Raw genomic sequence first — 22651 nt, 5'->3', positions numbered from 1 at the left:
TAAAGGTTTATAATAGGAAATGATATTGCTCTCTCTGCAATCACTTTTAATACCTATCGTATATTTAGCCTTCATTTATAAATGAAATAATGAGTTAATCAAATTGTATTCAGATTTAGGGAAAAAAATTCTTTAATTTTTAGAATCAGCCTGAAGTATGTTCTTCTCGTCTTATGATTCACTCACCCTCTGTCCAATACCCAAGTGTTATTCATCAACATATTAGACTTGTCTCAACTTGTGCAGCAAATAATTAGGACACTAAAATACTGTGGTGTGTAGACAACATTAAAACCTAACTGGGACATAATATGTGAATTCTCAAAATAAGTTTGGAGTTATCTTATAAAAAATGCTTGTAGCATCCTAAAAATAACTTTATTCTCAAAGGGCCCTCATAAAAATTAAGACCTTTAAACTGGGATTTTTTGGAAGGCCTTTGCATGCTACAGTGGCGTCAGGATTTCTAATAAAATATGCTGTTTGGATGTCGGGCTTTTGCGGGGTTTGTGTAGATCCCCATTTCAGAAACACATTGCTCGTGTTTAACCATTTAGAAGTTTTCTTTGTTCAGGATGCTTATTTCTTCCTTCAGAAGACAAAATTCGGTCCTTAGTAATTTGCTTATCTGAAAATACGCCACCAATGTTCTTAACAGAGACTGGCATTTTCCAGAGTCCATTAGTATCCATGTTGAAATACCAATCCAATGATTATTTTGAATTACTGTTTCATAATGGATTATATCGAATAATCTGTACCAAATGTCATATCACAAATAAGGGGAAAAAATATGTAAGAAGTCTTCTAACACAAACATGGAAGATATAAATAATAAATATTAAACATTCTTTTGCCTCATGCTTAACGTTTTCTTTAATAGGGCAGTTCAGCCGTCTGAACTCGTTGGGAGTGTGTGGACTAAAGAAGATAAGGAAATTAACTCCCCAAACCTATTGAAAATGATTCGGCACACTACAAATCTTACTCTTTGGTTTGAGAAGTAAGTACAGGTGGTGTTAATGTACTGACAATGAATCAAGTTGAAGTGCAGGGGTTGCTCAGATTTTCTTACATTTTAAAGGCGATTCCTTTTCTTTGAGTTATAAAATAGTTGTAGTGTATTTCAATAATCGTTACCTTAGTTAAGCACTGACTTTGTGCTTGGCACAGGTACAGGACATAACCAAAAATCTGCAAAGCAGGTACTCCTTTTAAGTTTTAAACTGCTTATTTCAGTGAAAACAGTGAGAAGCTTTCCATGTGTAGCCACAAACTTTCACATCTTAATGCAAAAGTTTTTCACATTTTCAGTTTCAGAATTGATTATATATGATCACCTCTTACATACATTTGTCCTTGAGACTCTTCAGACATAAAGCCAAGAATGTACACTTGGATTATATACTATTTAGGGTAATAGTCTGTAATGATCTCTTGTTCTTTATGGTGACTGAACACTAGATTTCAGTGTCTATCAAAGCAAATTTTCTGTACCAGCGTTTCCTTATATCATGTTTCTTGACTAGGTGCATTGTGGAAACAGAGAATTTTGAGGAGCGAGTGGCTGTGTTAAGTAGGATTATAGAAATCCTGCAGGTTTTTCAAGAGTTGAATAATTTCAATGGTGTGTTGGAGATAGTCAGTGCGATGAATTCTGTGTCCGTGTACAGACTAGATCATACATTTGAGGTAAGTCTTCCGAGTGATTTGTGCATCCTTCTTAAAATAGACTAACCAAAATCAAGGAGAACAAATCATACACCATCTTTTGGCTAAACACTGTTAATTTTATAGTTACTTTCTTTAAAAGTGTAATGTGAAACACTCATGAGGAATGTTCTCAAAAGTAGCATATAAGGGGTGTTGGGTGGCACAGAGGATTAGGGGTGGCATTTGGGGTCTTTCCCCTGTAGCTTGCCAGCTCAAATCCAACACAATAATGATTGATTGCCATGATCATCTGATGGCTACTATGACCTATGAGAAATGAGTTGGTCATTTCAGTCCAATTCCTAATGGATGGGGGAAGAGCATCTCATAGCTGAGATATGCCACTGAAAATGTTCTGACAGCAGCCCATCCTATTATATAGGGCCTGGTAGCTCTGCTCTCTGCTGATTACAATGGGGGAGAGGTGGTCTGTTTGGTAACTGGGTCCCAAAAGATTTAAGTGTTCGTACATTAAAACAAATACCTGAACTCTACCTGGGAGCTGCAGAATTCCAGCTAGGGGGTGAGGAAGAAAAACTGTCAGAGATGCAGGTGACCCCTTTCTCCTTTTGTTGCTGACCAGGAAAGCTCCATGCATAGGTTTGAACATTTACAGATAGTTTAATACTCAGGAAAGAACTTAAGCACATGCTTAAGAACATTGCTATCAAGGAAAGCATTTTTTAAGTTTTGCTTTCCCAAATAGGGATGCTTTCCTGGATCTTGGTCAGAATGAGTATACAAGAATCTGAGGCCAATTTTAGCAGACTCTGGAGAAAGCAGTTTAAGCATTTGGGGAACACTGGTGAGTTTAGGAGGAAAAAGTATAAACAGTTACTTTTTCACTGAAAATGAGAGTGCAGTGAACTACTAATAAATGACACTGACTTAAATTGTTGAAATTCAGAAGACAGTTTTGCACAGCTAAGATGGAGTTTGTGTTGTATGTAGAAAAATATTTTTCCTAGTATCAATGTTACTTGGTGATAACCAAGTTTTATTTGTTTAGCTTTGAAATAAATCATACTTAAAACGGTTGGAACTATTTTTGTAAATTGTTAAAAGTAAAAATAATGGTCTGTATTTACAGTAGTTTGACATTTCCATGTGAGGCATTTTAGGCTGTGTCTGCAGAGCCTATTCTGGCATAGTCCCCTGCTATAGAAGCAGCATATACTGATAGAATTTTTTTTGCCTGTGTAAGACCACCACCTCCCTGGACAACATGAACTGTGTTGACAGAAGCCCTCTTTTGTCAGCATAGCTGTGTCTACGTTGGGGATTTCGTCAACTTAGCTATGTTGCTGCGGTGGGTTTTTTTTCACATAGCTGTGCCAGTATAAGTTTTAAGTGTAGACCAAGCCGTAGAGAGTGGGACATTTGAAGTAGTAGTATCTTGGAAACCATTTTAAAACGCACTTAAATTCAAATATTAGGAAAACCAAGGTTTTGTTAATTTACAGGTAGATAATACAAGTATGAAGGTACCTTATTTTCACTATCCATGTCATGCAAAAGATACATTGTTGCTTTGTTTTCTTTTCAATAAATTAGGCATTACAGGAGAGAAAAAGGAGAGTTTTGGATGAAGCAGTAGAACTAAGTCAAGATCACTTTAAGAAATACCTAGCTAAACTCAAGTCAATTAACCCACCCTGCGTGCCTTTCTTTGGTAAGTTACACCACAGGGGTGGAGTTTTGGTTGCATTTCTTTTAAGCTTAAAATGAACAGCAAATTTATGTGCTGCAGATGCATTGAGCTTTTTTAAGATATTACATTCTATACTATGAAGAATTGCCCTTGTGCTATGCACTTCTGATTTATTAGAATTTTAACATTTATGTTTGTAAATAATTTTAATTCGGCAGCCTTTACATTTATACAGTGTTTGCGTTTGTGTCTAAATACTAGATTTTTTTGTTGTTTTGGTATACTAGAACAATCTTGCATTCTTCTACAAGTGCTTGCTCATGTTCATTCCACTATAGGTGTGTGCACGCCTCCATGCACGGTTACCCGGAACTTTTTTCCCCTTAGCAGATCCCGTAGGGCCGGCTCTAGCGCCCCCTGGAGCACCGCGCACATGCCGTGGTATATGAGGCGCTGCTGGCCCTACGCCTTCTCAGTCCCTTCTTTCCATCCATGATGGTTGCTGGAACTAGCCTTGCTTTCAGCAAGTACTATTCCCCTTGTTTGGACTTGTTTGATAACTAAATAAAGCTAACTTAGAATAAGTAGTTGTTAAGTGTTGTTAGAGATAAGGCAAGTCCCTGCGGGGACTTAGAGCAGCAGGGCCATGCCCCGGTTGCCGGGCAAGCCCGTACGCCTCCTGCAGGAAGGCCTTCCCACTCAGCGACCCCCACAACTGCTGCCTTAAGTGCTTGGGGGAAGCCCACAGAAAAGAGAAGTGCAAGATCTGCAGGGCTTCCAAACCGAGGACTCAAAAGCACTGATAAATTTGGTTGAAAGCCCTACTGATGGAGGCAGCACTCTGCCTGGCGTCCGAGGCGACCCGCTCTGCCTTGGTACCGAGCGTGACCTCGGCACAGAGCGCACCGTCGGCACCGCCCTAGACTCGGCACTGCACAACATCGCCAGCATCGAAGAGAAAGAAGCGGAGCGTGTACACTCCCCTGCGCTGATGGTATGGGCAGGGTTGAGTATGGAGATGCAGCGGACCTGGCCTGTCGAGACTTCTCCGGTGCCTGCATCTGTGGTCAGGGAGCCTCCCCTGACTCCTGGGAGTGGGAGAGTGCCCCTGCCAACGCCATCGACACCGGAGGCTTTTCAGGCAGCAAGAGCCTTGTTGGCCTTGCTTACGCCGCCTCCGCCAAGTGAGAAGGGGCTGGTGTCATTGGGGAAACCAGCGTTGGGTCCCCCTGAATGGCGGTGGAGATCCCTGGTACGGGGAGGAAATCTCCCGCCGGATGATCTCCGAAGGTAGAGCAGAGCCGCTCCCCAGTAGTCGCTCCAAGTTGGTGTCATCGAGCCAACTTGCCCCACGGGATGTGGAGTCTTCCTCTCAACACCGATGTCGCTCCCCAGCACCGGAGGCAGCACTGGTCAAGGTCTGCCGGGCGGCACTTGGACAGCTCCCGTTCCAGATCCCTGGCACCGAGGAGTTTACCTGTACCTAGATGGCGCAGAACCCAGTCGGACCCGGCACTGATGAGTTCGCCCGCACCAACGTGGCGTGGAACCTGGTCGCCAGAGGAAGACCTGGCACCGCAGAGTTGCGGCGCAGAACCTGGTCGCCAGAGTCTGGCTCGGCACCGAGGAGTTTGGGGCGGTGCTGACCTCGATCACCGAAGGTGTCTGCAGGGCCGCAAGGCAAGCGGCACCAGAAATTATCAGTACCGAGATGACGCTCCGGTACCTCTAGCCCTTTGGAGCGCATCCCTGCTCGTCAGCACTGCTCACTGCGACGGAGGCAGTCCTCATCGTCCTCCAGGTCAGAGACATCGAGAGGGTGGTCTCTGGCACGGAAGGGTGCCCGGGACTGAGGCCAAAAATGGCACCACTGGTCCAGGGCCTCTGACTACGACGATGGCTTGGGATCTCCCAGGGGCGGACAGTTGTCAGGCGAGCCAACACCCCCACAAAGTGTCATAGCCTCTGGCGCAGTCAGCCCCGGGTTGGCCCCAGGGACAACGGCCGCAACAATGACCTTATTGGGCCCCATGGGGTATCCAGGTGGGTGCGGGCGGGTGCAGTCCATGCCTCCGGCACAGGAGAAGGCCCATAGGCACCACTCCTTGGATGAGGAGTCGGACCCTCTGGAGGGAACCTCAGTGGGTACAACCCTTCGCCAGGAGGGGGCGCACTCGCAGGCTCTACGTCAGCAGTCCTCTTCCTCCTCACCTGACAAGGCAGTCTCCCGGGACCACTCAGCACCATTGGAGGATTTCAGGGCGCACCAAGAGCTTAACAGGGTGGTCTCCAACTTGGGGCTGGAGGTGAAGGAGTTAAAAGAGACTGAAGACAGCCTCTTTAATGTGCTGGTGACAGCTGCCCCAGCGCGAGTGGCCCTCCCAGTCCATGAAAGGGTCCTTAAGATTGTAAAGGCCCTGTGGCAAACCCCCTCTTTGTTCGCCCCTACGTCAAAGGTGGTTGAGAAGAAATATTACGTCCCGGCTGAGGGGTTTGAGTATTTGTTCACACCTCCCACCCTGGGAATGCTGGTAGTAGACGCGGCTAACCAGCGAGTCAGGCAAGGTCAGCCAGGGTTCACTCCCAAGAACAAGGACAGTAAGAAGCTGCACTTGTTTGGGAGAAAGGTTTATTCCACGGCAAGCCTGCAGTTCAGGATTGCCAACCATCAGGCCCTCCTGGGCAGATAGAATTTCAACCTGTGGTGCTCTCTCAGGCGGTTCGCTGAGGCCCTGCCCCAGGATCAGGCTGCAGACTTCAGCGCTGTCGTAGAGAAAGGAACTGCGGTAGCTAGGGCAGCGCTCCAGACATCCTGTGACACTGCTGACTTGGCGGGCAGGGTCATAGCCTCTGTCATCTGTATGAGAAGGTGCTCGTGGATGCAAGCCTCAGGCCTGTCCCAGGAGGTGCAGCAGGCTATTCAGGATCTTCACTTTGATGGGTCAGACCTATTCTCGGACCAAACTGATGCGAAGCTGCATGGTCTGAAGGACTCCAAGGCCACGCTTTGCTCTCTGGGCCTTTACACGCCCCAGTTTTCCAGGTGTCACTCACGGCCCCAGGCGCAGCAGCAGCCAAGGCCTCTGCCCAGGCCTTTCAACCCTATAGGAATAGGGGGTTCAGAAGAAGAAATCAGCCCCTCAGCTTGTCCTCAGCTCCCCAGCAGGGGCCCCCCAGGAGGTCGGGAAACCAAAGGAGACAATTTTGGTGGTGTGCCCGAGGGTGGCGCCCCGACTGCTCTCCTGGATCCGCCCCGCCCCTTCCTAAACAGGTTAAGGCCTTTCTATCCCGAATGGGCAAAGATCACTTCGGACTGTTGGGTCCTTGGGATAGTGCTCCACGACAACAGCCAGGCACTGCCTACAGCTGTTGGGCCACATGGCAGCCTGCACATACATAGTGAGACTAGCTCACCTGAGGCTCAGACCGCTTCAGGCATGGTTGGCCTTGTTATATGTGCCAAGCAGACACCCATTGGTCCGGGTGGTCACAGTTCCCCTGCCCGTCCTAGCCTCCCTAAACTAGTGGTGGACTCCCAGGGCAGTGATGAAGGGCGTTCCATTCAGGGAACTGGTCCCGTCGGTCACCCTAATTTCTGATGCTTCGGACATAGGATGGGGAGCCCACATCAGCGCCAACCTAGGCACTCAGGAGCTCTGGTCGGGGGAGGAGAGGCGCCTGCACATCAACATGAAGGAGCTGAAGGCTATTCGTCTAGCGTGCAGGGTGTTCCTCCGATTCCTGACAGGCAGAGCAGTGCAGGTGCTGACGGACAACACCGCAGCCATGTTTTACATAAACAGGCGGGGGGAGGGAGCACGCTCCTCAGCCCTCTGCGAGGAAGCTATCCATCTGTGGGACTCCCTGGGATCTCAACCTGGTCCTCTCAAGACTCACGGGGCCCCTCTTTGAATCCATGGCTTCATGCCCTCTGCTCGTGCTTTCATGGAAGGTAGCCTTCCTGGTGGCCATTACCTCAGCTAGGAGCCCCCTTATACAGTATTCTATAAGGCTAAGGTGCAGTTGAGGCCGCATCCAGCCTTCCTGCCCAAGGTGGCTTCCCAATTTCATTGTAATCAAGATATTTTTCTCCGTGTTTTTTCCCAAACCGCACGGTTCGGAGGAGGAGAGGAGATGGCATTTGCTGGATGTGAGACGAGCCCTGGCCTTCTACATGAAGCGTACAAAGCCGTTCCGGAAAGCGACGGAGCTCTTCTTCACAGTGGCCAACCAGATGAAAGACTCACTGGTCACCCAGTGCATTTCATCGTGGATTACATCATGCATCAAGTTCTGCTATGAGCAGGCGAGGGTGCCGCTTCCGGGAACCATCACAGCGCACTCAACCAAAGCTCAAGCCTCGTCTACAGCCTTCCCGGAGAGTGCCCCTGCAGGACATCTGCAAAGCCACCACCTGGCCGTCAGTGCATACCTTCACGTCCCACTACGCCATCGTTCAGCAGGTGAGAGAGGACGTGGGATTCAGCAGAGCGGTGCTGAGGGCCGCTCACCAGTAACTCCGACCCACCTCCAAAGGTATTGCTTGTTAGTCACCTATAGTGGAATGGACATGAGCAAGCACTCGAAGAAGAAAACAAGGTTACTTACCAGTAACTGATGTTCTTCGAGATGTGTTGCTCATGTCCATTCCACAACCCACCCCCCGTCCCCGCTGCCGGAGTTGGCAGAAAGAAGGGACTGAGGGGGCATAGGGCTGGCAGCGCCTCATATACCGCGGCATCTGCGCAGGGCTCCAGCGGGCACCGGAGTCAGGCCTGTGGGATCTGCTAAGGGGAAAAAAGTTCCAGGTAACCATGCATGGAGGCATGCACACACCTATAGTGGATGGACAAGAGCAACACATCTCGAAGAACATCAGTTACTGGTAAGTAACCTTGTTTTTTCAGGAACAATTTTGTAGAGACTGATTGATTACTGCTCTTTTTGCTAGTTATTTACCTCAGAAGCTTTAATATTCATTGCAATATATTTTCTTCAAATGTTGTTTCCTTCCTGTTTTAGAGAGGCATTAAATATTGCTGTTGTTTTCAAACTCAAGTTCTGATGAAAAGAAAATAGTGTTTCTCTTAAACTTTAATTTTATCTCTCATTCTTTTCTTGATACTTCCTTTTGGATGACCAAAGTGTGCTGAAAAGTCATATTTGAATGTTACCTCCTGAACATGACCTCAGATTAAGCAGATAAAACTTGATCCCTGAATAAAACATTTAGTTTTCAGAGAGAATGCGTAGCTTATTTGCTCTTGCTAATTAACCCAGCATTGGTGCATGGAAGGAAATGCCTTGTTCTCTTCTTATGCTGAGGATTTCTTTGCTGGCATTTATCAGAAAGAATGAAAACAGAAGTTGGAGTGAAATGTGAAAATCAAAATTCTCTTTTTTTTTTTTTATATTAGGAATATATCTAACAAATATTCTGAAGACCGAAGAAGGGAATCCTGACTTTCTTAAAAGACAAGGGAAAGAATTAATCAACTTCAGTAAGAGGAGAAAAGTGGCTGAAATTACAGGGGAAATTCAGCAATATCAAAACCAACCTTACTGTTTACGGATAGAACCAGAAATACGGGTAATCAAAGAAAAAAATACAATATGCGTATATCTTGTGTGTGCATGTGTGTGTATACATATGATAAAAAATAGAAACGTGGGAGATATTCTACTGATATTCTTGCTGGGGTTGTAGTAGATGTGGGGGTGACTGCCTTAATAGTGCAATAATCATAATTGTAATGAGAGTGCCTCAAAGCATACATTAATTCCAAATCCTTAATAGAGTTCATCACATATTAGGCTTATATCTCATACACTCACTATTCTGCAGCAGATACTGTTTGTTTTTGCTATTGCTATACTTCATTAGCTCTCTGGAGAGGAATGAATTGGATTAGCACAAGAGGAAGAAAAAAGTTATAAAACAAGATGATATATGATGACTAACAGTTTCTGTGAAGAAAGTGTGCTGCTCTAATGTATTACAATCCTTTGTATGTATCCAGTTAATCCAAAACTCCTTTGACAGTGTTTCTGACAGGAGACCACTAAGGAAGTTAAATAGTCATAGGGCAAGCTGTTATGGATTGGAAAGTAAAGGACAGAAAACAATGAGTAGGAATAAATGGCCATCTTTCAACATGGCAAAAGGTAAACAGTGGTTTTCTCTAGGATCTTCACTAGGGCCAGTGTTAAATATATTCATGAATCGTGAAGGGGATGAACAATTAAGTGGCACAGTTTGCAGATGACACAGAATTAGATTAACCTAAAACCAGAGAATATTGAAGAATTTCAGAAAGACTTCAAGCAAGGTGAATGGGCAGTGGCCAGATTGAAATTATTGTTGGCAAAGGTAAGGAAATGCTCAATGGAAGGAATAATTTAAACTACTTATACACAGTGCTGAGTTGTTAGTTAACTGTAACAACTCAGGTAATTAACTGTAACCTCCTGGGCTGCTTTGTGGACATCTTAATAAATATGTCTGCTCAGTGTACTGCACCAATCAAAGAAGCAACAACATGGTAGGCTGGATAAGGAATGAGATGGAGAACAATATCGAAAATATCAAAATGCCGTTATATAAATCAATGATATGCTCTCACCTGAAATAATATATTCAGTTCTGGTCACTCCTAAAATAGTAGCTGAGTGAGAGCATTATTTGTATTGTGCTGTTCATTATTGAGGACAATTCTGGAAAGGGGTTAAGTGATATAATTTTAAAATTACAAAGAGGAGCATTAGAATATTTTGAAACCAGATCAAGACAAGGTAGAAGGGTAGTCATCTTAAATTATAAGTATTGATGTTGGTTAAAAAAAAAAGTCTGAAAACTAAGGAAGTAGAAGGTCTTGATGACTGTTGAGATACTTGGTAAGTCATCTACATAGAATCATAGATTAGGGTTGGAAGGGACCCCAGGAGGTCGTCTAGTCCAACCCCCTGCTCAAAGCAAGACTAACCTCAGCTAAATCACCCTGCCTATCTGTAAATTTTGATTATTATCAATGGAAATATTTTTTGTTAATTTCTGTGAGTATGCTGAAATTGACATTTACTGATAAAAATCTTATCCTTCCTAGCCTAATTATCATTACTTTGTAATGTATGTTTTTTGCTGTCATTTCTCTCAGGACTTCTTGCAGTATTTTTAAGCAATAAGCTAAGAGATGTATAAAAGCTGCATTTAGTTGTGAAATGTTAAAATTTCACTGAATAGTTCTATATATGTGTATGTTGATAAGAGCATATAAAATTATTTATTGAAACTTGTTTACCTCATTTTAGCGGTTCTTTGAAAATCTCAATCCTATGGGAAATGCACCAGAAAAAGAGTTTACAGACTACTTGTTCAACAAATCATTAGAGATTGAACCTCGAAACTGCAAGCAACCACCAAGATTTGTAAGTCTTTTACTTGTAATTTGTTTGTTTTGTAAAATCTACTAATACTGTAATAAATGAATATGAATATCCATATTAATAATAACGTATATTTACTTCCTTTGAAATTATAGATCTTTCTTGGGTTTTTCTCACAAGATTTATTAAAAAATATTGCGTTTTTTGTTTGTGAGATGGTTTTAGTTCCTAAAAAAGGACACTTTCAGAGCTAAATGGAAATTCTTTTTACTTCAATGCTGAACTGAAATATACTACACAATTTAAAGTGAGGTACAATCTTCTTGTGAAGCCAGATATAGTTGATTTGTTTGTCATTTAAATTAACATTTTATTTTAAAAGAAACAGCTGCTGGCGTGAAGTGATTTTCACACTGATATTTTGCCTTGTAGAAAACTTACTGTTATATCATTATCTTTGCTGTAACTCTTCGTAAGTCAAGAGTGCCTTTCTCTCATTCTTGGGGTAAGAGAACCATAATGCAGTTAACGGTTTTTGTTAACAGCAAGAGTGATCAAGATGACATTCCTCATCTACCAAGGGAATCAGATGAAATGCTGTTACAGTAATGCCTCATTAAAAATATGGTCCCTGTGTGTATTCCATGTGTGGGTACGCATATGCACCATGTGCCTGAGATCAGAGAGTTTTGTGCAGTTGTTCTCCTGGTACTCCGAATGAGGGTATATGGGGCAGTGCAGACTGCCATCACTCCAGTTCCTTCTTACCATCACATTGCCTGAGTCTGAATCCTCATTGTCCACAGATTTTCTTCATGCTTCTTTCTTCTTCAGACCTGTAGAATATATTGTAAATACTTTTTAGTATTTAGTGTAGTTAGTTTTAATCTTAGTATATTTGATATAATTTACTTTCTCACCACCTTGGGCAGTCTCTTCCCATGGATAGAGAGTACACCCAGAGTCCTGACGTTTAAGAAATGCATCTGCTGGCCCGGTTCCTTCTCTGCGTGCAATGAGCATCACCGCTGCCTCTGCTTATATGGGGGAGAGACATGTCTCAGCTAAGTGCAGTATTTGCTGCTCATTTCCATTCAAAACCATGAGACGTGAGAGCTCTGTCTGAGAGAGCCTTTTCCATAAGATGTTATGAGACCTCAGTCTGATCCAAGCCAGGGAGACCCACCTGTATATTGGCCGCAGCTGATGAGCAGTGTCCCAACAAGCACAAGCCCAGGAAAGAAAGACAGAACTGCTAAGCCCAACGAGTCGCCATCCAGGGCTTCTCATGAGAGTAAGGGGCACTTCCATAAGCATATGGACAGATTTTCTTCCAGGTCTGCTTCTGAAAGAAACGATTCCTCCCTGACTTTGTCCAAGTCCAATAAGTACTCGCACATGGGTCTTACGGACTTAAGCTCATTTAAACCTTTTGATCATGACGGCCAGGCACAAGAGAGAGGAATCACTGGCATCGACATCAATGCCAGCTCATAAGCGTAAGGATTGGCACCTATCAACACCATCTAAGAGCTCCTGAGTAGACTCTTGGGTGCTACCGAGCCATCCCCGACCTGCTGTTCATGATGACTGTGGATGCACTGGATCCATCAGTCCCAACTACTGGAATGCCCCAGACTCTGAGATGAACCTAAACTTACAGTTCCCTAGAGGATATCTTTACTTTTCCTTATTCTTAGTCTGCTCTTTTTGCGTGTGTGCGTGAGACGAAGAGAGACCTTGTGACAATAAAGAACGAAACTCTCTTGAGGAGATGGGAATGTTCCCCTCCTCCATCCTTAGGCAGGAGCTTTCACCCATTGGTATTGATAGCTCTGCCAGTTGAACAAGAACTGGACCTCTCTTTGCAGGAGTTCAGAGGCTCTGGACATTCCTTCACCCCCATGTAGCGAGGTGAGTTTGGACAGATCCCGGATCCACCTAAATCCAACCACCCAATGGACCGATGGAACCAGATGCCATGGAATCCCCCTCAACCAGTCGACCCTTCATATTGGCCTTCCTGGGACCCATAGGATCCCTACGCTAGTCATCCCTGTTCTGTCCATGAGTCCCACTGTATCTCTCCTAGCAACACCTACTAGCTCTGTCAGAGGTAATGAGGGAGAAGAGACCAAACTGGATCTGCAACTACCAGCAATACCAGTGGATGTTTCATCTTCATCACCAGATGAGGCAATAATCTCATCTTTGCCATTCCTTCCTGACTGCCATAGGCAAGATCAGGAACTTCTGCACAGAATGGTGAATGACCTCCAGATTCCACTAGAGAAAGTCCAGGGTAACCAACATCGACTCCTTGACATTTTACAACTTTCTGGTCCCAGTAGAGTGCCTTTCCAGTAAATGAGCCCATCATGGAACCAGCTAGTGTAGTCTGGCAGTCTCTAGCCTCGTGTGCTCCCACCCCAAAAAGGGCTGAGTTGTGGTATTTTGTACTAGCCAAAAGGAGCAGAGTTCCTCTTCACACACTCAGCAGCCACTGAAAGGTCTAGAATACAGCATCCCAAGACTACACCAGGAGACAAGGGTCTAAACGACTTGATCTTCTCAGGAAAGAATGTTTTTTTTCTTCTACAAGTTTTCAGTTCCATATTGCTAACTACCAAGCCTTGTTAGCAAAATATGATTTCAGCAGTTACTCATAGGTCTTGGACTTCAAGGACAAACTTCTTCAGGAAAGCAAACTGGTGGCCAGAACATTCCTTCAAGCTTCAGCTGGCGGGACTGCAATATTATAAGCATCTATACTACTGCATCACCACACACCCCTCCTGTTTAAATACTGCTTATCAATCACCACATGTGGAATACACACAGGGACCAGCACTCGAAGAAGAAAGTATACAGACCTGTGACTTGGTGGTGCTTCAAGATGTGGGGTCCCTATCTGTATTCCATGACCCATCCTTTTTCCCCCTCTGCTTCAGATTCTTCTGATTTGCGGTGAGAGAGGAGCTGGAGAAGCATCTGTCTGTCCTGCCCCTTATCCCCCCAGTTTGGCATACAAAGAGAACACCTGTGTGGGTGCGGACCAATGGACACTACTAGCTAGAAATCTCTGATCTCAGGCACATTGTGCACATGCTTAGCCACAGGTGGAATTCACATAGGGACCACACATCTTGAACCTCCAGTTACAGGTCAGTGACCTCCATTTCTTGTAGAATTGAGTTTTATTGATCTAAAATTCCAGTTAGCCGAGTGTTCTGGAGGCATTCTGACACCACCCTGGTGGATGTGACATAAGAACGTACGTATATTCAGATAATCAATGCTCATCTGTGCTGTATTAGAACCGTTAGTGCAAGTCTTGCTTCTTTTGGCAGCAATGTCATATCAGCCGCACCTGGCACTTTTGAGCATAAGAATTGTATACCAAAGACTAAATCAGATACCAGAGTATATAAAAATGAAGAATAGGTTTTTCTGTAGATACTCATCTCACTGGATTCCTGTCCTTGGATCTATGTATGTGAGTAAAGGTCTGGTGAACATCTACAGTATAAGCAATAGGGGTGTCTCATGTCACCCTCACTGTGAGGTGATTTGATGGCCCGTGCTCTGGCTTCTTCTGACAGCAGTCTGCAGACGAGTTCTCCTGGGATGCAACTTGCTGACTCTCATGGTCTGTCCTGATTGATACGCATCTGAAACTCCAGACTAACAGTTCTTTGGAATGATGGAAGCAGAGCAAATTTTCACAATATTATTAGAAACCCATAAAGAGTAGTTTGTAATAAACAGTGACAGACCCACAATAAACTTAAACCCATTATAAAAATCACCTACCATTAAACAAAATTATGATTTGTGTTTAGTGTTGTACTTGCTTTTTTTTCCCCCAGTTGTCTGACAGTGGGTTGAAATTTTTACTATTCGTTTACTGTACAAAGTGCTAGTAATACTAACCATGATGGCTTCCTCTAGCCTAGGAAAACAACGTACCCTCTAAAATCTCCTGGAATAAGACCCAATACTGGCAGACATGGTTCCGCCTCTGGCACCTTGCGAGGTCACCCAACGCCACTGGAAAGGGAACCATGTAAGATAAGTTTCAGCAGAATTACTGAAGCAGAGCATGAGTCAGCAGTATCAGCCCCAACTTCTCCGAATACGCCATCTACTCCACCAGTGTCTGCCTCTTCAGAACTAAGTGTATTTTTTGATCTCAACAGTTCTTATGGTATGTATGTAATATATTTTATATTTACTTGGGTTTTTCTCAGTACATATTCAATCCCACACTCTGTCTGGGGCTCTTGTTCCTTAAGAAATATTTTGTTACGGCAGGTGACACCAGGTGGTACTGTTACAGGTAATTTTCTTCTAAGGGTTTTTTTTTTTTTTTGGGGTACGAGCATGTCTTTAGTCTTGGAATAAATGCATGTGGAGGTGTTAGTTTTGAGTTTTTACAAAGTCCTGTATAGAGGGAGCTATGCTAGTAACAGGAGAATTTGCTCTTTGCCTTGGGCTTGATTAGGGTCAATTCTTGAGGCATAGTTGCTTCTTGGGAGCCAACAAGGGTATTGGTCTGATTCCTGAAAAAAGGTGTTGCCTCTCTGTTGCGGGGGAAGAGGAGGAAGGTGGAAAGGGGGGGGAGAGAGAGAGTGAGTGTGAGGTAAAGCAAATTGTATTTCGAACATACCCAGACTCTGTCGCTGGGTGCTCCTCCTTGGGTATATCCAGAAACCTGCTACTGGTTGGCCAAGGGGCGACTCTGGTGTTGGAAGAAGGGACATCAGTAAGAATGTGCTGCTATTTAAGATGGTATATCATCTTTATTACAATACCAAAGCAAGTCTCATTTATAGAAGAGACTCTAATGTACTTGATATTTTATAGTGATGGGATATATATATATTTTTTTACTATAAAAGCAGCTTTGGAAATAAATTGGAAGGCTTTCTCAAGAGAGAGGATGGGGCAGTCGAGAAAATAGAGCAAGCTGGAGTTCCACTAAAAAGTTGAAACCGATGAGTACCTTTTCAGCAGAGTCTGTTACTGCTGGGAGTGGCTCGGGATGATGGGTCCTTAAAATTTAGAGAGGCCTGAAATGGTACATAGTGGTTGCCAGCAGCTGAGGTTGCCAGTTGCTTGGGAAATTTGTTCCAAATACAGTCCTGTAATGTTCGCCCTTTCTCTCACAAATGACACGAGTGTTCAGGGAAGTTACAAGCTCAGCCAGCAGAGCTTGTGCCTACCTCATCAGCACTATTGAACTACCTGTGTTTCTACCACACTCTTCGCCAGTAGAAGCTATGCACCAAGTATGTAATGGAAGTCAACATCTAACTTTGTGCACAAAACAATGTGTGCCTTCCCCTCCTTATAACAGCCGTCCCAAGCGCAGTCACAGAAGTGCTTGTCTTCGGGAGAATGCTGCTTGCTGATTCAGTTAGTCCTGGAGAGGGCGAGGTGCAGTCGGGTGAAATTAACTCCTATACAGAAGGCCAGCACATAACCAATGCACCAAATAAGCCTTATTTTGAGAGTTAAAATAGGACTTAAGTAGTGCATAGGTTATGTGTTTGTCATCTGCCCTGGAGTAAAGTTCACCCTCGGTACTTCCTCTCCCCTCTCTGTGTGGCTGCTCTGTGTTGTGTTGTCAGTGGGCAGTTGACCATCCACATTTGTTCACCTGTTGACAAATTTAGCTACCAGAATCCAAAGGATTCAAGAAACCACCCTGTGATGCCCTCTCAGTACACACTGCATGGGCTGGGATGGATGGATAAGAGTTATGTTCACTTATCACCATATAATTAAACACAGAGAAGGGACTACAGGACAAACTTGGGTTTCATGTGGCAAATGGTGAGGGCTCTCTAGCCTCTAGGTAAAAGGTGATGGGGGTGAAAATGTTGGTGTCAAAATTCGGTTGTATTTTCCTAAGTTTGTCATATTCTGTATATTTTTAATATTTGTATTGTTTAAAAAGCAGTATATTCTCAATAGTAACTTTCAAAGTTTCTGGCCTAGAAATATTTACTTAATAGAAATGTCCCTAGTTTCAACAATAGGTTTAATAGTATATCAGATATGTTTTAAAGATACGCCCCAGTACATACTCATCTTTGGGATGTTTTATAAATAGATGAAGGGAGGGGGGACACTTTTGGTGGCAAAATTTCTTCTCTGATCCATTTTTCATTTTAATAGGTAACAACAGCATCTTTGCTCCTGTCCATTTGCCACAGTCAAGTGAGTACTCTAACTCCTCTAGTTTGTCAATAAATTCTTTCCATTTTCTAAATGTACTTTTATATCATAAGAGCCTAAGAATAATTAAACTATCTCAATAGTAAAGGGATAAAATGTTAGACTAGTTAATTAAAAAAATACGAGGTTTTTTTTGCATGTTAGGTAGAGTACATGGTAAAATGATGCATAAAATGTAAGGACTGCTTGGGTTTGAGCCTAACAAATAACATGGGTGTTTTCCATTTTTTATCTCCTGCAATGTTACTTAATTGATCAGACTGGCTACCTGCATGGATAAAGTAACTAGATATTATGGTGATTGACACTAAAATTTTATGCAAGTATTTGCTCCACTGTTAGGGAGAGAAAAGGTGCTTTCCGTACCGCATGCCGTAATCTGACGCTGCATTCATATGCTTAGTACATCTGAGATGTGACTGTACCGTGCTGCCACCTGTGCTTGCCCTTCCTTATTTCCTCTTAAATAAAACCAGGCGTTTTTATTTGCAGTTTGATTTTATGAAAACCCAGAATGGTGGAATACAATACAACATTGGGAAAAGAAATCCACTTACACTGATCTGCATCATGTGTATAAATGGAAAAGAAACAAGCAGCCAATGTTTTCGTCTTTTAAATGCCTAATTTTTAATATTTTTCTAAAAAAATCTTAAATACCCCCTTTTTCTCCTCAAAAGAGACAAAGAAACTTTCAAAGGGGATGAGAGAAGTTGTGGTAATTGGAGTCTTTGGTACTCTTTTTGTCTGCTCTATTTTTTCTGCTGTTACATTCCATAAGTAAACCTGTAATGAGAAGATGTTATCTGTTTTTGGACAGAAGGCAGATGTTTTCCATGCCAGTTTATGATTTAAACATATGCCCAAACCACATACACCACTCTATGCTTCCACTTAAAGACAATGAATTCTTCCCCATGCAAAAGCTTCTAAATAAACAGTTTTGTTGTCCATTATGTTTTCTTATCAGGCCTTCGTTTTTTCTCTTCTAAATAAATACAGGGCGCATAGGAAGACTGTCAAATTGAGGCATTCAATATTGCTTATTACGTGCTGTATGAGTATATATTTTACTTCAGACAGAAGTCTGCTTTGTGAAATGTAGTGTATAATTACAAAAATAACTGGTAATATAACTTCCTTCAGCTGGGCTGAACAGTTAGGGATGCCACGGAATACCAAGAATCTGTTTTATGCAGGGTTGTTGTAGCTGTGTTGGTCCCAGGATATTAGAGAGACAGTTTGGGTAAGATCATATTTTTTATTGAACCAGCGTCTCTCACCAACAGAAGTTGGTTAAATAAAACCTATTACTCCACCCACCTGGTATCTCTAAGAATCTGTTTGTTAGTTTGCTTCTGGTTTTGTCTAAAAATGTTCAGAATGTTTCACTTTACTGTGTTGTGCACCACTTGAAACTGTCCTTACCTCTTTTTAGAATCTTTCTTCAGTTCATGTGGTAGTTTACATAAACTAAGTGAAGAGCCTCTGGTTCCTCCTCCACTTCCTCCACGCAAAAAGTTTGATCAGGATGTTTCTAACTCTAAGGTGAGTGTGTGTGTGTGTGTGGGGGGGGGGGGGGGTGTGTGTGTGGGGGGGGGGTGTGGGGGGGGTGTTTGTGTGTGTGGGGGGGTGTGTGTGTGTGTAAATGTGTGGGTAGATTTGATGAGCTTTATGAAACATTCGTCTTTGACATGTACACATTATTCTAATGTTGTGCAACCTTGTTAATTCTTATTTTTTAATCCTCAAACCTAATAATTCTCACAGAACAGCCAGCACCGTTACCCTCTTAGCCCCACTTCATAGCAAAAACTTAATAGCAGAGAGCTGAAATAACATTTCATATTAATAAGACTTCATTACTGTTACAAAATACATAGCAATACTAGTCCTAATACAATATAAAGTAGCATAATTAAACTGCAAATAAACTAAACTATATGAATGCAATACACTGTGATGCATTACTCTTGATTTTGTGTTGTGTGTACGTACATATTAGAAAGATTCTATCACTACTGGGTTTTTAACCATTATTTTCCAGTAGTCAGTGCTCTCAACCTGTGGTTTTGTGTGTTAAAGGCTTCACTTTGTCATCTAGCAAAACAATAGTTTTACTACACCTTCCTTCAGTGTGTGTCAGAAAATAGATTACTTTGTAAGAAATTCAAGCATCTTTGGATGATTTTTTTCCTATATTTCAGGGAAGTTTAAAGTCTGATGATGATCCTCCTGCTATTCCACCTCGGCAACCTCCTCCTCCAAAGATACAACCTAGAGTTCCCACGTACAATAATCCATCTGATCAACTGCTGCATAGTCCACCACCCCCCCCTCCAAGAGACCCGCTTCCTGATACCCCTCCACCAGTACCACTTCGGCCTCCAGAACACTTCATAAACTGTCCATTTAACCTCCAGCCACCGCCAGTGGGACGCTTTCACAGAGATCCAGACCGGTTCAGGGAAGCCAACACCTGCCCGAGCTCACCAAACACTCCTCCAAGCACACCCTCTCCAAGGGTGCTGCGTCGCTGCTGTGTGCTCAGCTCGAGTCACAACAACCTGGCCCACCCTCCAGCTCCCCCAGTCCCACCACGGCAAAATTCTAGCCCTCAGTTACCAAAACTGCCACCAAAGACTTACAAAAGGGAGCTTTCCCATCCGCCTTTGGACAGACAGTCTTTGCTAGAAAATGCAGAAACTTCTCAATGACCTTAGCCATAGTAGTCACTGACACTGGAATAGTATTTGTAAAGTTCCTTTTTATTTATTCAAAAAAACAAACAAAGGCAGTGTGTTTTAGTACTTTCACAAAGAATGCTCTTACAAAAGTGCTGCTGATCAAACAAAGTTAAAAATTGGAAAAATGAGAATACACACTCTAGTCTTTGTCTGCTCCCACAGCATTACCCTCAGGAGATCAGTAGCATTGCCTTGTCTCAGTGCCGACAGTTATGCCAGTATAAAGATGATATATTTTGCACTGTAAACGACACTACATGAATTTAAACTGACATCAGTTCATTGCACTGAGCCAAAAAAAGGTGCGTTTGTGGAATTTTTCAAATTTGAGCACTAGTGGCCTTTTTTTAAAAAAAAAACAAAAACAAAAAACAGTGGAATTTCCTACACAAGCATGAGGATGGGTAGTGTTACTGATTTTAAACCTCTCTGGCTACTTGCCTTCTAATTTTGTGTAAATCTAGGAGGTTTGTGAATGACAACTACTGTTCTCAAATTTGTAATGCCATGTCTTAATCATGTCCAGTCATTTGCTGCTGAAGATGAAAAAGAAAAATGGGATGAGAATCTAAATGAAGATATCCGAATGCACTATTAGTTTTGATGATTTTGACAAAGTGTAACCTAGGACTACCTACCCCCGTTATTGGAAAGACTCCCTAGTATTTAGCATGCATCTTGTTCAGATGTGCCTTTTTGTTTTGGCAGGCGAAGGTGTCTTAAGCTAAAGAGTTGCCTACTGTTTTGGAAAACAAAGCTGTATGCCATGTATGTACAGTTGTTTATATTGTATATTTACAGATAATGCTAATAACCTGTATAAATTTAAGTGACTTGAGGCCTGTAATACAGTCTGCTACTCTTGCAATCTTATACATTCAGAAGCATTTCCTATAGCTTAGGAACAAAGTCTTGCCTTCCAAACCTAATAATGTTCTTTAGATCTAACTTCACTTAATTATGAATACCCTTTTGGAAATTGGTAGCATTTAAACCAGCAAACACTTAAAGCTTTATTAAACTTTTTAAACTGAAAAGTGAATGGAATTTTTCTTTGCCAGTTGAACCACTTGTTGTTTGAACTGGTGTGAGAGTGAGTCTGTTTTACTGGTAGTACTGTAGCAGAATTTGTAAAGTGGCCAAAAGCCACATTTTATTTACTGGTCTGTGGCCTTTTACTGTGCTTTGTATCAGAGTTCTTAACAAGATTAATAAATCACCCCAGTCTTAATTTGTAAGAGATTGATCAGCGTGTGTTCCTTGTAAGGATGGGGTAGGGGGGAGGAATACAGTAATCTGCGATGCTCTGCAAGATTCCTATATTCTTTCATGCTGCTGCTGCTGCTAAGCCTGACAAATGGGTTGCCTTCCTATCTGCAGTTAACTGGCCCATTTCAGTGCTGTGAGAAAGGGCCCCCGGCAGAGAAGTCCTACTTATCTGGCAACCCACCAACAGCTTTTAACCCCTTCCAACAGAGAAATCACAACATTGTAGGGAGAATGGTTTCTTTAAAATATTAAGTTCAAGAAGAACCAAACAAATTTAAGACACAAAATCTTAAAACAAACCAGCAAAAAACAACTTTCCCTTTCTCCTCTTAGTCCAACTCTTTCTCTGAGAAAGGATGCGAGTTATATATTGATAAATATTAGGGTCAGAAGAGACCATTGTGATTTACTCTGACATGCATAACACAGGCCATAGGATTTCATGAAATAATCAAACCCATAACTTCCCATTGAATTAGAGCATATCATTTATCAGCTTCTGCAGCTAAATACTCCGACAAAGAGAAATTAGGAAAGATTTTCCCTCTGGATTGTTTCATCACCATATCTAGAGATGTTGAAAAGCTGAGCTCCTAATCTCCTAGCAAAATCCCTACCTTCTCAGGTCAATTCCAGTTCAAGTTCACCAATCCATTTTTCTTTTGAGGGTGTTACTAAAAAGTAGGACTACAAACAATTACTCTCAAATTCTACCAGGTATGAGAACCCAAAGATTCCTTGCTTTCTGTATCTAATCAATGATGTCCAAGTAGGGTCTCTAGACAAGGAGAAAGTTATCCCATCAGAGGAGGATATCTTCCTGCAAGCACCCAATGGCTTCAAAAGTGGAGGCAACTGTCGGAATGGATTTCAAAACCTCAGCAACTTCCTTTTTCACAATCTTTTACGTGGTGTGATTCTCTCCAGTGATTGGACCTTCCAAGCGGAGATTAATTCATTTTAACAGTCATGAGGCAACAGCCTTTGTAATAGATTCATTCCCTGGATCTCATGAGATTTGCTGCTCTGATTGACATTCAGCTGAGCTGCCAGATGGCACATCTAGCTTAACACCTAAATGGCAGATATCTGTTCAGTACAGATCCTGTGTTCCTCCAGATTCAAAGGAAACAGGTTTTGGTGGGACGCATGTAAAGGCATTGACTAATAAAGCAGCTGCTTATAAGAGATATTTCCATTAGTTCTTACAACATGAACCACTCTCTTGAAACAATGAACCAAAGACCTTAGGTTCCAAATCAGTGTTGTCGGTGGTGGAAGGAATCCAATCTCCTCGTTCATACAGAATTGACCACTCTGAATTTTACCTACAAAATAATAATAATTGAGGGCCTACAACATGGAGCTCACATGGATCACCTCACATCCCAATGATCTTTGTCCCAAAAAGGAGAAAAAGAAAATAATCCTATTAGAGTTGAGAACAGCAAGTTTAGCTGTACTTTCACCACCATGTTAAGGATCTTCACATTATCAGTGTTGTACAACACCACTAGAGTGTCTTATATAAGGTAAAGGTGGGGTTGGAGGGATGAGGAGTACCAAATTACACTCAAGCTTTATCTCTTGGGCAGACACAAAGTTGATTGTAGAATAAGTATAAAATTAGAGAATTAAAGTTCGC

The 22651-nt window shown here is 42.6% G+C and overlaps 1 protein-coding gene across 2 annotated transcripts in view; it reads left to right on the top strand.

Moving 5' to 3' along the window:
* Positions 1 to 20975, top strand: part of SOS2 (SOS Ras/Rho guanine nucleotide exchange factor 2) — an 89295-nt gene extending 68320 nt beyond the window's left edge. For both annotated transcript variants that reach the window (XM_067554736.1, XM_067554737.1), the window contains exons 15-23: positions 884 to 1003; positions 1530 to 1692; positions 3268 to 3385; positions 8782 to 8954; positions 10673 to 10789; positions 14699 to 14954; positions 16931 to 16972; positions 18429 to 18538; positions 19198 to 20975. In XM_067554736.1, coding sequence (XP_067410837.1) covers positions 884 to 1003; positions 1530 to 1692; positions 3268 to 3385; positions 8782 to 8954; positions 10673 to 10789; positions 14699 to 14954; positions 16931 to 16972; positions 18429 to 18538; positions 19198 to 19707 — 1609 coding nt within the window. In that variant the 3' untranslated portion in view covers positions 19708 to 20975. The remainder of the gene's footprint in view (positions 1 to 883; positions 1004 to 1529; positions 1693 to 3267; positions 3386 to 8781; positions 8955 to 10672; positions 10790 to 14698; positions 14955 to 16930; positions 16973 to 18428; positions 18539 to 19197) is intronic.
* The last annotated feature ends 1676 nt before the right edge of the window (positions 20976 to 22651 follow it).

Source organism: Emydura macquarii, unplaced genomic scaffold, assembly GCF_026122565.2.
Source record: "Emydura macquarii macquarii isolate MOO-44397 ecotype Brisbane River unplaced genomic scaffold, CSIRO-AGI_Emac_v2 contig_1551, whole genome shotgun sequence".
Taxonomy (NCBI): domain Eukaryota; kingdom Metazoa; phylum Chordata; order Testudines; family Chelidae; genus Emydura; species Emydura macquarii.
The sequence above is the reverse complement of the archived record's forward strand: the minus strand, read 5'-3'. Positions and strand labels throughout refer to the sequence as shown.